This window comes from Patagioenas fasciata, chromosome 9 (assembly GCF_037038585.1).
Source record: "Patagioenas fasciata isolate bPatFas1 chromosome 9, bPatFas1.hap1, whole genome shotgun sequence".
Taxonomy (NCBI): domain Eukaryota; kingdom Metazoa; phylum Chordata; class Aves; order Columbiformes; family Columbidae; genus Patagioenas; species Patagioenas fasciata.
In genome coordinates this window covers 17559587-17576914 of record NC_092528.1, presented here as the reverse complement: position 1 = coordinate 17576914, position 17328 = coordinate 17559587, and the positions used below count along the sequence as shown (strand labels likewise).

The following is a 17328-nucleotide window of genomic DNA, read 5'->3' as shown; positions in this document are numbered from 1 at the left end:
ATCTAGCAGATTAGTATTTCGGCAGTATTTCCCAGATCATAGTTCTTTCAGGTATCAAGCAGAAACCCTACTTGCCCCGTTAGTATTTTTTTTTAAATGGACAGTACCTTAAAACCTAAAATTCTACTATAACCACTCTCCGTTACAATGCTTCATGCTTTGTGGGTGTAAACTTTCACCATTCAAGAAAACAAAACAAAACAAAACAAAAAATTAAGTTTTAAGTGCAAAATAATACCTATTTGCAAAAAAAATATCTGTTCTTATTTCAGAAATACTACACCTACTCCAAGTTTATTTCTAACATGTGAGCTGTTTAAGCTTGCTTGGCCTGCAACCTGCAAAGGTATCCTGTCAGCGTGGCTGTCTGGTTTTTTTTGCTATGAATTATTAGTAAAATCTACTTCAAATAAAATGAAGGAAGAGTTACACAGTAATATCTGCATAGTGTTTTTATCAACTCCTGAGGTAACCATTTTACATTCTGACTGTAAAATGTGCACAGAAAATGGGCCTGAGAAAGAATTTGAACCTTACAGCATTTGTTTGGTTGTTTGTTTTTTTTTTTTAGTAGAAGCGTCTGGCACATCATTCATTTACTCCTGAAAGTGCAGATTTGAGGACATGTTCAATCCTGCTTTAAATTTAGGAAGTTTCAGAATAAAAGGGAACTTCCCCGAAGTCCCTGTCCTCTAGGTCTGTATTTTAGATAATGAAGTTTCTGGTGGTGTTGATCAACACAGACCGACTAAAGAGGAAAGAAAAAAAGGGGGAGCGGAGAGAAAATTGGAGAAAAGCGTATGTTTTTGCATTTCTTCTGAGTTTGTTCAGAATTTTATCCATCTGGGTGAAACAACTAGCTTCCCAGCAAACTAATAGTCTGATGATTCAGGGCAATGTAGAGCTGGGGGTTTGGTTGTTAAATGCATGTAAATGAAGAAAGGAGTGCAGGGAGGTGAATCTAGTTTGGTAGAATAGACGTTTTTCATATATTATGTATTAAATTGGAAACAATAACCTCCTAATAAAATGCCAACGTTACAGCAGTTTTATTAAAACACATCTTCAAATAAAGAATCAAATTCTCTCAGATTCAGCTGCAGACCACTGAGGAACCTGAGCAGAGGCATCATTTATTAGCAGAGGCAACTCATTAGACAAGGGGAAATTGCTGGCGGCTGGGAACTCGGTCCTGCTTCAGCTAGAAGTTCAGCGCAGGATCGGCCCCTCGCCGTGCCCCTGCCCCCCCCCGCCCCGCTGCAGGGGGGGAACGGCTCTCACCTCTTCCAGCGGGGAAAAAAAGGCATGAGCCTGCGCTTGGGCAACACTCCGTTTTCTCTAAAACAACAATCCCCCGACAAGCCTGCGTGAGCAAAGCAGCAGTGTCCGCAGATACTCAGCAAATGATCAGTTAAAACCCGAAACGCGGTTTCCTTTTTTTTTCCTTCCTTTTTTTTTTTTTTTGACAGAAACTTCTGGGGATTAAGCCCTCTCCAGAGTTTGCCTGTGCGTTGTCATGTGAGTAACGTCCTGCACAACTTAACGAGATAAACCCTGGCAAACTAACAAGGCAGGGCGAGGGCCCGTGCTTGCCGGCACCCTGGCACCGCGTCCCCGGGGACCGCGGCCAGCTCCGCGCTCTCGCTGCCGCCCACGGAGCCTAGTCCCGCCAGAGATCGAGAACCGCGCCCGCGGGGAGGCCGCGGAGCGTCCCCATCTCCCGGCGGCTAGGCCGGCCCCGAGGGCAGCGGCACGGCCGGGCAGAGCACGCGGGCGCGGAGCGGCATGGCGGAGCTGGAGCCGCCGGGCCCGCCACTCGTGTGCACCCGCGGCCTCTGCGCGGCTGCGGAGCGGGGACCTGCGAAGGCGGATTCAAGAGCGTGCCGGTTATCGGGCTCGTTTCTCAGCGGCGCGCAGGGGCGGCTTTTCGGCAGACGTGACGTGCCCTGAACTTGGCGGTGCCCGGCGGCTCTCCGCGCCCCTCCGCCGGGACTGTCCTCCCACCGCCGCCCTGGGGGCTCCCAGGCCGCGGAGTAGCCACTGCCCCGGCTCCTTTTGGTGCGAGCCGAGCGCTGAGCATCGCTTTATCCGGAGAACTAGAGTGTCTAATTTATCCAGTGCTCATTTGCGAACAGTCTCCTGCTAAATTATGTCATCCAAAGGTCAGACGGACTCAGCGGTTCTCTTAATTTTCTTAATTTTTAAAACAAAACACACACCCAAAAAAAAAAAAAAAAAAGAGGGGGAGGGTGAAGGGGGAGGGCGGGGGAGAGAGAAACCAGTAAGTTATTCAAATGCAACCTCATCTGAATAATCGTGAATTTGATCCAGTCAGAGCTGCAGACCGTACATTAAAAATAAATGTCCAGGAGGCATTTGCTGTAGTTGATTTTTTTTTTTAACATTGAGGTTTTAAAAATGCAACGTCTCTCCAACCCCTCCCCCCAAATATGGAGTGAGCTTTCAGGTATTGCACGAACCTTGCAGAGTGGTATCAGTGTGTCTGCAACACTACTTAGGTTGAATGCATGAACCCCCAATCATAATTGCACGTTCACAAAGCACATATGGCAGCTGCATTCTTTGTATAGCTTGTTATGGTCTGGTGTGTAATGTAAATATAAAGATCAGACCCAAAGCAGCGGCTCGCTCTCCCCATTAAAAAAAAAAAAATAAATAAAGTTGCTTTGCAAACTTAAAAAGAATGACATTAGTGCCATGCTACTGTCTGAGCCAGCAATGATTATTTGGTCTGTTTGTTCCCACTCGGAGTTAATACACGACAATAGTTTTACTCTGTGCTGCTTGACGTGAAACAACTGGGGTTGGGCATTTCTGTTCCAAACAAATGCAACTTCTACACCCATCCCTGGGACAGCGAGCCGAGAGCTGAGCTAGTTTTGCAATGGAGAAAAGCATCACTTACCACGGCGGGGATCTAGATCTCGGCAAATGCTGCCAGTAGGTCTGAGAAGTGAAAAAACTGGAAGGGAAGCGCAAAAGGCAGAAAGTTGGAAAGGGGGATTTGTGTGTGTGTGTGTAAAAGCCAGAGGGAAATGCGAGCACAGCGCTCCCTGCTCTGCCTGGTCGCCACCAAAACAAAGATCCAGGAGTTAAGGGAGCAAAGCTGTGCCAGATCTACACACACAGCTCCTCGGGGCCAAACCTCAGCTTCTCACTCACTCCAGCTAGCGACAAGGGTTAATGCTCCGGAGGGACAGGCTAGCCGGCCCCTGACACCATTGGCTAGGAAAGGAATCAGGTTTAAGGTAAATTTACAGGCGCTTTGCAAGTTACAAAGGAACAATATGGAATTGGATATAATAATACTAACAATAATAATAAAAGAAAGCTTCCTAGTCCAGTTAGCTAAAAAGTGAGGGCACGTCCCTCTTCCCTGCCCCCCCTCACCCTCCCGAAAACGCTCCGCGGTCCCGTCCCGGCGCAGGAGCCCGCGCTCCGTGCCTGCCCCAGCCCTGCCGGGGGGACCCGGGGGTCTCTGGAGATACAACACAGAAACGAAGCTGGGGGTGGGGGGGGGAAATAAATAAGGCAGAAGGGGCGACTGGGAGGAGGAAGAAGCGCCGCAGCCACGAGCACTAAATGCAAAGATTCAGCCTCGCACTTGGAGGAGATCAACAGTTTTCTTGGGAGTTTAATAATGCGAGCGGCTTCCCATGCGAAGGCGGGGGCATGTGGCTCAGGTGTGTGTCTGGGTGCCACTGTCCCTCTGACACCGTCCGCACCCCCTGCAAATACCAAGAAGCTTTCCCTTCGGCTAAGGGGTGAAATGGAAGAAAGAAAAAAGCCTGGTTGGAAGGGGAAAAAATACATATGTTCACACATATCTGTGTAAATGTTGGAGTAAATGGTGCCCACAGTGCGAGCCCGAAACAGGCTTCCACTTGCGGAACTGAGGTCAGAATCTGCCCTTTCTGAAATGAACAGGCGACATGATGGACATCGGCTTTATTGTCGCCTCTTGTAGTTGGCTGAGGCGCACAGGGAGCCTCAGCCGGGCGGGGAGGGGGGCACAAGCACTCAAGGTGTTGGTCAGAGAGGCTTTCACAACGCAGCCTCTGCGTACACACCGATGGGCGCGTTTCTCTGAAGCGCCGGGCAAGGAAGAGAGAAGGTGATGGAGAGGGGTGGGCTGTAGCGGAGGGGGAGAGCGAGAGAGGGGCTGCGGACGAGGACTTGTCGCTGGACGATTTCCAGCCAGCCTCGCTCCACCCGGAAGGGCCTTTCTGGGAACTTCTGAGGGGCCGGGCCGGGCTGCGCGGCCGCGGCCGTGCCCCACCAGGGCAACGCGCCCAGATGCGCCCGGGATACCCGCGCGGGCTCCGAGGGCTCCTGCCTCAGTCCTGCCTGCTCCCTACCGGGCTCTGTAGGGAAAGAAAAACCCACCTCGTTAGCAAGATTGAGAAGTACATTTCTGATAACATGGGATGTAATTTTGCCACCGCACAAAGGGCTTTAAAATCACTTTGTGCCGCTGAACAATGAGCACTGGGAATTATTTCTATTTGTTTAAACACTGCAGCCTACAAACGGAATAAATGCCAAGACCGTGCGTTTTTTTCTTCGGATCTGTCATGCGATGTCGATATATCAGCAATAAAATATGATGAGCCATACAGTGTAATGAGATTTTACTAACAGAAGAGAGGCAGAAAGGAATCCATTACAAGAACCTTTCTCTCTTCCCTCGAGACTCTACTTTTCTGGCGACCGTGCCCGTTATGTTTTGCCACATAAGCCCACGAAAAACAACTCGTTTGGCGGACACCGGCGCTGAAAATTGCTGTGGGGAGGGAGGTGGTGATTTGCTAAAGCACCTGGTAAATTAAGGAGGTCGCGTTTGCCCAGCATGTCGGGGAAGGCAGGAAAGGGGGAGAGTGCCTTCCCGGGCCCACCGAGGCACGCAGGGGGACGGCGCGGCGGAAGCAGCCCCAGACGGGCCGGGCCGCGCAGGGGCACGGCGGGATCAGAGCGAGCAGGCAGCACGTGCAGCGGCGGCGCCGCTGCCCTCCGTGGTCGCGGAGGCGGGCGCGGTTACCTTCCGCGGTTACCTTCCGCGGTTACCTTCCGCGGGCGGCGGGGAGACGGTGAGAGTTATAAATATTCAACAGCACGTGGAGCCGGCCCGCTGGCGCGCATGCGCCGCTGGGGCTGCCGCCGGGGTGCGCGGCGGGCGCGCACGCACACACCGCCCCCGCGCACGGCCGCGATTTCTAGGAACCGTCCCCAGGCGGGCAGCCCCGCACCTACTCACTGTCCCACGACCTCCCCCGAGAGAAGTAATATCAAACACAAACACATGTCCGGCGGATCGGATGCTTGCTGATGTGGAGGCTTGTTCCTTCTTTAATTTTTCTACAGCCTTTGGCCGTGTTGTTCACGAAATTTTGGAAGCAAGAAAGATCCGAAAGGATCTTCAAGTCCTGACCAGGACCAATACACAACTTTCAGTTTTTTGCTAAGCAAAGCCGTGCCCACGTATCGCGAACGGGCATGTTTAAACGTGGGTTAGAGTGTGCACCGCTGATCATCTGCTTTGCCTCGCCCCAGCCACCCCCTGTCTGTTAATGCTGTGTTTGGGTCCCGAAATGTAAACACATGCACAATCACAGATGCACACACGGAGCATTTTTTTAATAGCAGTTTCATAGAGAGGTAGTATGATCTTATATATCTAAAAGGTAATTAATTTGATTTATTATACTTGAAAAATCCTGTCTGCAGTACGGGCGTCATCTGGAAACTTCATGCTATTTTATACTATCGTTCTAAAGCCGAAATAAACGTTACGAATTGATGACAGCTTCCAGCTGCATGATAAAAATAGCCCATTCGCTTCACAGAATCGTGTTTCTTGTTATCGAAGATGAACCAGATCTGACCCACAGAGATTAGCAGCGAAAAAAATACCGCAATATAAAATAAAAACCTTGGCCATTTTTAATATACAATGCATCCTTAAACACAGCCTCTTTGCCATAGAAAGGAACCCACATAACTTCGTGCAGCAAGTTAAAGAAATCCAACCTGCGCCTAGTTCAAAACAGGAATCTTTTCGGGCGAATTTGGAAAATATACCCATTTTGTGACAAATGAGATCCATTGTACACAGCCGTTTGCATTAAATAATAGAGGTTACGTAAGCCTTCAAAAGTATACCTCCATGTAAACACATGAATACGTGTCTTTCTAGAAATACCACTCTTTACGTGCGAATATAAATAGAAAGATGTATATGTACATATTTATAGATACGTATATATTTGTAACAAAACCAGTAAGGCGAACAGTGATTCCGGTGAGCGTATATGCATCTGCAGCAATGATCATTTGCCCCGTTAATTATACCCGCAAAACAGACAGTGCGCGTCCCCACCAAGGGTTCCCCCGCGCCTGCGGTGCCGGCCCGTGGCCAGGCACGGAGGGCGGCTGCGGCGGAGCCTCTCCGCAGGCCGGGTTGTACGGTCGTGCCGGGCCCCGACCGGGCCTCCCAGCGCTCCCCGGCCTCTCCTCGGCAGCAAACACTCGCTCAGGAGAGAATCGCCACATTTTGAGGAAAACGTGATGATTTCCCGGGGAAGCGCCGCGGGGCTCGATCCCTCATTTCGAGGTGCAGAGCGCGCACGTGTGCACGCCGTGGCGGGCGCTTCCCACCCGCGGACACGGACAGGCACACCCGTGTCGGGGTACACAGACGTCGTGCGAGTGTGAACGGGGTGCGGATGTTTTTATATGCATATGTGCATTTTGTAACGGTGATACATAACGTGTCTAGTAAACGGTACAGTCTCCTCCATGGAGATATCGCTCACAAATTCAATCCCTCTCAGCTCTAGCGGTAAAACCCACTCCGGCTCTTACAGCATCAAGTCACTTGAAATACCCTGCACTGTGTCAGCAGCCTTTCCCAGAGATCTCCTTCCCCGTCCTGCCGGCTGGAAGTGGGCTTTGCATAGGGGCTCCGACTCTGCGCCGGCTGCGCCGGGGCTCCTGCCGACCCGGGCGCTCTACGGGGCTCCCTGTGCGCCCGCCGGCACCAGCCCGCCGCCGGGCTTTCCGCTTGCTCAGCTTAAAAGTTGCTCCGAAAGGAGCAAGAACTCTGAACGTGAGAAAACTTACAAAGTCGGAGCCTTTTACCAGCGAGGCCAGAAAAACAGTAAATAAAAGTCCCGATGTATGTGCATCAGTCCAGGGACTGCTACCTCCTTACGGCTAAAACAAGGGCGGTAAGCGGTCGAGGCCAGCGAGGGGTGTGTACCCCCATTTCGAACACTGTCTGTAGTAAAGAAGCTAACTTTGTTTAAGGAATGCCGGACTTGCCTTTTTAAAAAATTCAAACGATCGTTCACAAACCGTTAAAGCGACCTGAAAGGCGAGTGTTTCGCGGGGGGGAATTGAAGCGCCCGATTATTGTTTTGTATTTAACTTTCTGCGTGCAAACAGCACAGGTGAGGCCAGGGGTTGCTGTGTGCGCCCAGCTGGCATATCGCCCGAGAGGGGACAGCACCCTCACACATCCCAAACAGCCTCCTGTACCCTCCCGCAAGCACTGCGGTGCTGCCGTGGGTATCTCCAAACGCTCCTCCCCGGCGGCAAAAGCCTTCGCGGGCGCGGAAGCCTGCGGACGACGGGCCCCAGAGTTTTGACTACCACGGAGCAGGCGGTGCGGAGCAGCGCGGGGGCTGCCGGCACGGCCTGCCCCGGGCTCGGCGGGACCTCGCTCAGATATCCCCCGTCTACGTCGAAATCTAATAAACCCCACAGGAAAAACAGCCCGACAGCATCCCGAGATTAGAAAGAAAATCATGGCCCCGGTCGAGGCTGCAGAGTCGGGGTTCGTGTCTCTCCCCGCAGGTCTTCGTAAGTAAATCCGCAAAGGGCGCCTTGTTAGGGGAAAGTTTGCTTTAGGGACTGAAACAGCGCAGGAACAGCCGAGAGACGCCTCACAACCTTCCTGCCTGCGAAAATACCCCTCTCTCTGCCGGGGATTTCAAAGCACTGCTCCCCTCTCCAGAGTCAAGCGAACAGCACAAGCATGGCGTGGACTTAGCAGTTCCCGCCGCAGTGATCGTCGCTAATTCAGAACATATACAGGATGACGATCAACCACTATTGCACCGTTCCCCCGCCCCATATTAAGAAAAGAAAAAAAAAAAAGAAGAAAAAAAAAAAACAGCAGCAGCAACAACACTACTAAAATCATTCTTTCTGCCGTAGGACGCTCCAACAAACCTCAGACCAAAAGTTTAAAGAATACTCGTTAACCAAGTGCTCCAAATACACACAAGTAACAGATCTGTGTCAAGCGACCAATAGGGACTTCACACAGGTTCAAAGAAATTTGCAATACTCATCTTTAAAATACATCACCCCCACCACGTCTCTCCGAGGTTCTTTTACAGTGGGATGGCTCAGACTATCTCTGAGATAATTTTATTTTTTTTTTAGCTACACTCAGGTTATTTTTTTTTTAACCGCTGCACGGTCAAGTCGTCTGGACAGATAAGCTGAAAGATTCGCAGAGAGCAATATTTTCGGCGCACGAAACATTTTTTCCCTGGCTCTTTTGCTGGGTGGGTTACATTTCCGAAAGTCCCAGCACTCTGCCTGGGTCCCAGAGGGCTCCAACTTTTTCTATCTCGCCAAGCCCTGCAAGGTGGCGCTCTGTTCATTGAAAACCGACATTAGCCTCATAATAATAACATTTTGTAGAAAGTAAAGTTAAAACGAAGCCTTCCCACGGGTGCTGCAGAGAGCAAAAGGCGATGCCGAGCTGGCAGGAGTAGAGCTTAAGCTAAGCAACGCAAACTTCTTTTTTTTTTTTTTTTGGGGGGGGGGGGGGCGTTGCGGGATGTGTTGTGCCTTGGGAGAGTGAAAAATCTCCGAGGGAGATCCCCAAATGTTATGAACAAAGCGGAATAGTTGGGGGGTTTTGGTGTGAGCTGGGCGGGCTGTGCTCTGGCTGGGTTACAGCCGGAGCTGCGGAGCGCCCGCATGAATATGAGCAGAGAGTGGCTTTCCCCGGTACCCCCTCCCCCCCGAGCGGTTAATATGGCTATTGACTCGCTGTACACATAATATTTCTTTAAAGAAGCTGTTAAAGTGTCATCTTGGTCTACTGGAAGGTCAGTTTCTGCAATTCACTCTATGACATATCACAAGCCCTCGCAGCTTTAGCCAACCTCATGATTTGTGTTGTCTGTTGATATGTTGTCTGCTTAATGGGGCGATCATGCAAGCTACAACCAGGAACAAAGCCCAACAGTTCCAACAACCGTAGCTAAGTTAGTGGAAGCAGTACAGCTTGCAAATCTATCAAACTAAACTGCAAGGAAGACAATCTGATTTAGAGAAAAGGCGTTCTGCTACAGTCATTAAGCACAAGTAATTTAGATTTTTTATATTGTCTTCTCATTTACAAATTTACTGTATCAACGCCAGCCAATGGAACGAATTTCTTAAGTAAATGAGAAATAAATAAAAGAGATAGAAAGATAATCAAATTACATAAAATAATTCTTAGCCCCTAGATTTATTTTTTAGAAAGCTATTAACACTGGCAAAATTATAGTAATAATAATAACATAACACAAGAAGTAATTGATTTAAATTAACATCACGTTTTAAGGAATATCAGGAAAAAAAAGATATTAAAAATATATGTATAAGCAACAACAACAACGGCCTTCGTGAAACAGTGCTGTACTTCTTGGAGTAAAAGGCCCAAGGAAAGTCATGAGTCCACTGCCTGAGAATTAGTTATGTCCATAAATGCCTTAAATTAAAATAGCAACCGAAATATCCTCTGTTTTAAATCTCCTAATATATGTTATCCGAATTAATTTAATTTAGGGACCCAGTCTATGCAGATTCATGGTCAATGTTGGAGTGGAGAGCAGCACTTCTCGAGTAACAATTCCCCACATTAATATTTATGTAGCATATGCAATCTATTTCTGTTATTTTTATGGTTGTTATTCTATGTCTGCAAAGGTCATTTAAATTATACTGCGGCCGAAAATTTGTTTCATAAATTTTGATATAAATACTAATTACACACTATAGTAATGCCAGCAGGGATCCTTTCATTTATCACATTTATATCACCTTCGCTGCTTTAGTGATGACATAATGGAAAGCAGTGAAAAACTGGGACAGTTTTATTCTAATATCCTAAAGCTAGTTGGAGTTGCAGCAGGTTGACTTAGTGAATAAGAATTCCTACCACAATTCATGGGATTTAAGAATCTTTAATAAGGTACGAAATGTTACCAAACAGTTCTGTAAACTAAATTTTACATACCAATTCTTCTAACCATAAATATTGAATATCTTGTAACATGTATAACCGGACCTTTACATGCGGATAAATATGGAAATTAGGATTTATATACATTATGTTCTTGTATTTGCCAAAAGCAACGGACAGATATAGTTTATATCTTTTTTTTTTTTTAATATCACTTTACATAAACAAATGTAACAGTTTGACACGCAGATCCAGGCTTTCACTATACGAATTTCTTGACAGGACGTGTAACAACATTTTACTGCACTACTTAGACTGGACTTTGGGACGAAATGTTGCACTTTATACAAAAAAAGCACATTAATACCAATAATATTCTGTTAGATCGACGTTTAGACTGTAATAATACAAAGTAATTCACATTTTGGTACACATTTACTAGAACATTCTTGCCATTCAGTACAAATAGTTGAATTTCTACCTCTTCCCTCTGCCCCCCCAACCACCTCCGCCCCCCCGTCGCTGCTCCCGCCCGCCCGCCCCTCCCCCCACATATATGCAAAGACCACAAATCCACATATCCCCTTATTCAACTTGCGATATAACTATTTACAAAATCAAACAGTACATTTTTTTGTTGTTTTGTTTTTGAAGCTAATAATTCTGTATTTACAAGAGGGGATGGGGGGAAGGCCGCTGCCCGAGCAGACATGCAGTTGGAGATCTCTAATCAGTGGTTTCCAGTAAAGCCCTAAAGAGTTGGCATTTGCCCTGGTAACCTTGTCTTCTTATGCATTCTACTAACCCCTTCTCCTATCAAGCCTTGGAACAGAGCAGAGCGGAACAGTCAAAAAAAAAAAAAAAAGGGAAAAAATTTAAAAAACACAACAATTTTAAAAATGAAGTCTTCATTTTACTCGGTCCTGGGTCTACTGGCAGCATTTTACTTTTGTTTGCTCATTTAAATTCTGATTTCAAAGTGTTCATTATTTTTTGAGTCTTTAAATAGAGTATTTGTTTTCTCACTTGGGGCGTTTTTGTTTTGTTTCGTTTTGTGGTTTTTTGTTGTTTTGTTTTAGCGTTTTAGACGTACCATTCGTTAAAATTTGATGTAAGCGTGCTGTGGCTGGACGTGTGGTGGACTGCGGAGGAGGAAGGGGATAAGGAGCTGGCGGTCTGGTTTTCTGTGGATGGAGACACGATGGTTGGAGGGGTGGAGGACTCGTAGCCTGAGCTGGCGGCGGGAGAAGGCTGAGACCCCTGCGAGGATGATTCATGGACCTGCAAGAGAAAACCCGGGCAGAAATAGAGAGCGGCAGAGAACGGAGGCCCTGGCGGCGGTCGCTTACGACTGGGGATGCACCAGACAAGGGGACCCAGTGCCGAGCCCCGGCCCGGGCATCCCCGTGGGGCTCCTTGCCGGCCCCAGCCCCGGGGCCGCACTCCCAGGCCCTGGCCCGGCGGGAAAGGCCGGGTAGCGCCGCACCGGCTGCTTCCTCGCACTGCCCCCCTCCCCTCCCGGGCTAAAACGCACCGACAAAAAGGCCCAGCCCCAGGGACTGGGACTGAGCACGGCCGGATGCGGGCCGGCGCGGCCCGGTGGGCCCGTGGTGGACTTCGAGGATGGGCCGCAGCAACGCGGAGCCCCGCAGCTGGCCGGGCCGCGCTCCGCCCGCAGGCACCACCGCGCTGCCGGCCCGCGGCCTGGGCTCTCCTGTCCCCGTCCCCGCAGCCCTTTCCTCCGGCCAGGCCCGAGGCGGCATCCGAGCCCCGCACACCAGGCACCCTCCATTTACCTTCATGTGCTTTCTGAGGGAGCTGGGGTGCGTGTAGGACTTGTCACACATTTTGCAGAGATAGGGCTTGTCGGAAGTGTGCACATGCATGTGCTTTTTGCGGTCGCTGCTGTTTGCAAAGCGCCTGTCACAGCCCTCGAATTCACACTTAAATGGTTTTTCACCTATTGCAGAGGGAAGGGGGGGAAAATGGATCTGATTAAGCAGGGCCGGCTGTATCGCTCATTGTCCCCACCGCCCCGCCGGACAGAAGACCAGGGCTCCATTTCTAACACTTGCAACTTTCTAACTTCAACGAGGCTCAAATCCCCCGAAACCTTGCTTCTTTTCTCTGTTCTTTCCACACCTCCAACCTCTGTTCAGCGCCCATTTCGAGGCGGGGAAGGAGCTAAATAATTTTGGTTTTTTTTCTTTCCTTTGGAGGGGTGAGTTTCAGTTGTAGCCCCAGCCTGGGCACCTCTCCCTCCTCGCAACGCTACGAGAGCAAGCATGGTGGTATTTACACACGATCCTTAGTGTCTAGTTTCCGTTTTTATAGCTCATTCTCGTGATATTTAACGCTCCCACCCAACCCAGCCCGCCTCCCCCGTATTTTCTTGCAATATTGCAAATTATCCGGCCGGGGAAAACAACGCGGGGACAGCCCTAACAAACCCTTTGCAAAAGCGCTCGGGAAAGCGGCACTGGCTTTCGGCGCTCCGGGCTAGAGCGGTGGGAGAGAGTTCTTCCAGCCAGAGGCTGCTGCAATTCCACCTCCCGCGACAGGGAAAAGTTCTCAGGGATCCTGGCGCCTGCCCTTCGCACAACAATAACACACTAACGCGCCGAGCTCAGTTTATTTAAAATCGCTCGTCGGAATTAAATATTTACCAAGCCCTGAATTGCACAGGGGAGACGGATGAGCTGCCTGCAATATTTAGCACAATTTCTCATCGTGCCACCGTCAAAACTGCCGAACAACAATTAATTAAAACCTATAAATTTAAACAGGACAGGTTGCTGCGATACCCCTCAGCCCCCCCCCCCCCCTCCGCCCTTGCCCTACCAATCCCAGCAGTAAGCCCTGCCTTTCTCCCCCTCTGCTTCGGCAGGGATAATTTTCTTTTTGTTGCTACTGCTGGCGTGGCTGTGACCGAGCTTGTTTTGCAGCGGAGCTCCGAGTCCGACTCCCCGGAAAAATCAGTGGCCCTGGACCATAACGTCTCACTCCCTAACCCGACGAAGCAGCGCCCTGCCCCCCCCGGCCCATCCCTGTCCCGCGCTCCGGAGCTCGGCGCTTCCACTCGCAGAGAGAAAAGCTACAGAGAAGGTTACCGTACCTGTATGAGTTCTTTTGTGTATTTTGAGATTCTCTGATCTGGCAAACACTTTGCCACAGCCTGGGAAAGGGCAGGGGAAAGGTTTTTCACCTGTGTGGACTCTGATGTGATTTACAAGTTTGTATTTGGCCTTGAAAGGTTTCCCTTCTCTTGGACACTCTTCCCAGAAACATATGTGATTGGACTGCTCGGGTCCTCCAACGTGCTCCACTGTGACATGAGTCACCAGCTCGTGCATCGTGCTGAAAGTTTTGTTGCAGGACTTTTTGGGGTTTGACAATTGCTCGGGCTCAATCCACTTACAGATGAGTTCCTGTTTGATGGGTTGCCGCATGTAACGAAAGAAGGCCCCTGCCCCGTGGTGGGCTGCCATGTTCATGTTCATGTGGCCGTAGCCGTGCAGCTGGGTCGAGGCGTAGTGCTCGGAGCGGGGACTGGTGACCTGGCCGTACTGGTCGGGTCTGCCGTACATGTCTCCGGAGAAGCCCAGGCGCATCTGCCCATTCACCACGTTCGGCGAAGCATGGCTGGTGGCTTGTTCGTGCAGCCCCGGGAAAAGTATATGTCCCGCGGCATCGGTGTGTCCGTGGGGTCCGGCGAAACTGCCGGCAGCGGAGGCGAAGAGGCTGTGCTGGGCGCTGGCGGCCGCCGCCTCCCCGAAGCCTCGGTTGCGGAACAGAAAGTCCCGGGTGGAGTTGAAAGCGGCGCTGGAGTAGGAGCTGACATGGGTCGGGTGGTGGTGGTGCCCCAGGGCCGCCGCCGCGTAGCCGGGCGCCTGCGAGGTGAAGGCGGTCTGGCCGGCCGAGGCCAGCTCATGGGTGCTGGGGTTGATTTTGAAGGCACCCATGCCATCGGCGAAAGGGTTGATCCCCAGCCCCACTTCTCTGTCCGTGACATCGGCCGTGGAGTGGTGGCGAGAGGATCCGAAGGTAGTGACTCCTATGGCGGGATACTGCGGTCCAGCATCCAGAAGCATCTTCCCAGCGTCGATGCAGCAACCAAAAAAAAAGCACGCGCGCACACACACAACGCGGAGAGAAGCAGCAGCAGCGAAAACACCCTCTTTGGAAAGTCAGCGACGATCACCACCAAAGCAACCACATCAAAAACACCCCCCTCGGCATCAGCGCAGGGGGAAGAAAAAAAAAAAGGGGGGGAGAAGGAAAAAAAAAAAATAAAGGAGGCTGGTGCAGAAGGGGGAAAGAGATCTTCGGAGTTGTAAATAATAATAATAAAAATGTGCCCCAAAAATATTCACTGTCTCTCTGCTTTGACTTTTCAGGGAGGTTTAAGTTGGGAGGGGGTTGGGTGGGCTCAAAAATAAACTGCCTGCAAATAACAATAACGGAGAGAGAGCAACACGGGCAGGAAAAAAAAAAAAAAAAAAAAAAAAGGCAAAACAGAAAAGAAACTTCCTCCAGTGATTTTTTTGGCTATAGGAATGTTGCAAAGTGGCCGAGAGATTGTTTCTCTCTCCTCTTCGAGCTTCCCCACACTCTCCCCGATTTTTTTTGGGGGGGGGCCCTTTTTTTTTTTCGCTTTGCAAAAAAAAAAAGGCGCAAATCATGCACAATATTGTCTTTTGCGGTTTATCTTCCTGGGGAGAAACTTTCACCTCCTCAGCCGGGCGGTGAACGCGAGACTGATAGCGGCAATCATTCCTGCAGATAAATGAATTGAAAAGACGACACCGTCCCCCCCCTTGATGAATGGGAGCCGGGGGCGGAGCGCCGTACGGGCGGACGTGAGCGCTCATTGGTCGGCGGCAACTCCCCCTTCCCCGCGTAACTCCCCCCGGCCCCGCCAACGAGGGGCGCGCACGGCCGCCTCCCGCCGCTGATTGGCCCCTCCGCCTCATCAATCGCAGGTATTGTGAGCGCCCTGACATCCCTTCTGACAAACAGGGCGGCAGGAGTAGCAACTTTTTATATACATATGTATATATATATATATGTATATATATATATAAAGCTTTTTTTTTCCGCCACTAAAATATTTCCAGCGCATCATTTCGTATGTATGTGTGCTAAGAAAAAAAATATTTTATTATTATTAGGGTTATTTTCTCCCCTGCTCTTCCTCTCTCTGTCCCTCTCCAGCACTCTGATAATGATGGTAATGATAATTTCTTGGTGATCCAGAATTTTTAAGATCACTGAGCAACTTTTCAGGCTTTGAAAAGAGAAGCCCTGTAGGGACTCGCTTCTTTTGAAGCTGTTGTTTTCTTCCTGTTTAAAACTGAAGCTCTCCGAGAGTAGGTGCTGGGTGCATTTGATTTTGTTTTTAAACACCAGGCGTGATTTCTCTGGGTAGCTGACTCTATCCCTCCATCAGGTTTCTGAAATAAATCTTGTATTCTGCACCCATCAAAACGCAGGTGGGTGAGAACTCTTAACTTTCTACTTTTGTTGTTGTTGTTTCGCCTCTTTCTTGTTATTTTCTTTCTCCTTTCTCTCACTCTCCTTTTCTCTCGCTCTCTCCATTTACGGAGTTTCTTTCATTCAGGTAAAACTGTAAATTTCCCAAACCTACATTGTTTCTCATCCTACCGCATGAAACTCCCAGATACTTCTTCTCTTTTGCCTTTTTTTTTTTTGGGGGGGGTGGGAGGGGGAGGTGAGGAGGGTAGTGTGTGTGTAAAAATTTATTTTAAGTCCTCGATAGGAGCAATATAAATTTTGTGACATTCAAGCCTTTTCTAGTTCACAAATCAGTCACCCTTGTCACAGTTATTGAAATTCCTCAACTTGCCACACCAGGACGGTGGAAAAAGCAGGCGGTGTCTTTGTTGCTGACCAGGCTTTTGATCGCCAGAGAAAATTTACTTACCTTCAGATGAGTGAGCAGAAAAAGAAATAACACTCCCTTTGATTTAGTTAGAAAAATGCAGACATTTGGATTCAGTGCAAACATACAACACTTGGTTGTTTTCTAGATGCAACCCTCGATTAACCTGTCTTTCCCCAGCTCGAAGTCTATTGAAAAACTGAGGATAGTCCTTTTTTGTTCCCGCTACAAAGAGCCATTGACTATATATTAAAATTATTGTTGAAAGGTATTATAAGTATGGTATTTAAAAGCAGAAAACCTTTGTGGCTGAATCAATTAAGCTAAGCAACATTTGTACAATATTTTAAACGATGCTTCGGCAGAAAAAAAATCTCTTGAAACTTTTAAAAATAGACGTATTTGTGCGTGTATGCATATAGACACTTACGTATGTGACCATGTGTGTGTGTACATATATAGAACTGGCAAATTATTTATTTACTTAGTCGCCTGCACATTCATTAGCTCTAATTATTTCAAAGTAACGAAAACACCAAAAGCCCGCTAAGAGTCGGACTCCTTCCATTTCATCTTTGTTCAACCATTCACTTGCCTCCTTCGCAGCTCAATCCGAGCCCCTCCAATTCCTAGTGCCAAACAAAGAAACTTTAAACTCATCCCGTCTAATTAAAGGCGCTGGTAAGCAATCCGCAGCGCAGGTACCGGGGAATTAGACCAGCAGCGCTGCTGCGCGAACGTTTCTCGGGTGACAACTGCGTATAAAAATGGCCATTTCACCTAGAAAACAAACAAGCAAACAACAACAAATAAACTTTGATACGCCCTGAAGGAATGTTTCGCTGCAGTTTATCTCCAGATGCAGCTTGCCTGTACTCGGTGCACGCAGATGGCTTTCAAAGCAGATGTATTATGTAATTTCCCCAGGATCTTGGGAGGCTTTACGATTTTTTTTTAATTTTTTTTTTCGGAATAACGCTGGGCTGAATATACATGTTTGCGTTTATTCTGCCAAACCCATTCGATGGAACTGCAATACTTTATAGCAACAGGTATACCCACTCTAGGAGCCCGCCTGTGTGTGGACGTGGTCTTTAGGCGGGTGTTACGCCACTTTCTGTGTTTGGTGCTAAAATTAAGCCGAGGACAGAGTTAT

General features: G+C 49.0%; 1 protein-coding gene and 1 long non-coding RNA gene across 3 annotated transcripts in view; both read right to left on the bottom strand.

Annotated features, from left to right (window-relative positions):
- The window catches only part of LOC139828601 (uncharacterized), a 53708-nt gene extending 50548 nt beyond the window's left edge, over positions 1-3160 (bottom strand). For both annotated transcript variants that reach the window (XR_011740400.1, XR_011740399.1), the window contains exon 1: positions 2927-3160. This is a non-coding gene — a long non-coding RNA (uncharacterized lncRNA). The remainder of the gene's footprint in view (positions 1-2926) is intronic.
- Positions 3161-10802: 7642 nt separating this feature from the next.
- LOC136105163 (zinc finger protein ZIC 1) lies at positions 10803-15069 on the bottom strand. The gene is made up of 3 exons (XM_065844763.2): positions 13386-15069; positions 12067-12230; positions 10803-11551 (listed from the first exon to the last, which is right to left on the bottom strand). The coding sequence occupies exons 1-3, from the start codon at positions 14359-14361 to the stop codon at positions 11354-11356; spliced, it is 1338 nt and encodes a 445-aa protein (XP_065700835.1). The 5' UTR covers positions 14362-15069; the 3' UTR covers positions 10803-11353.
- Between the last annotated feature and the right edge of the window lie 2259 nt (positions 15070-17328).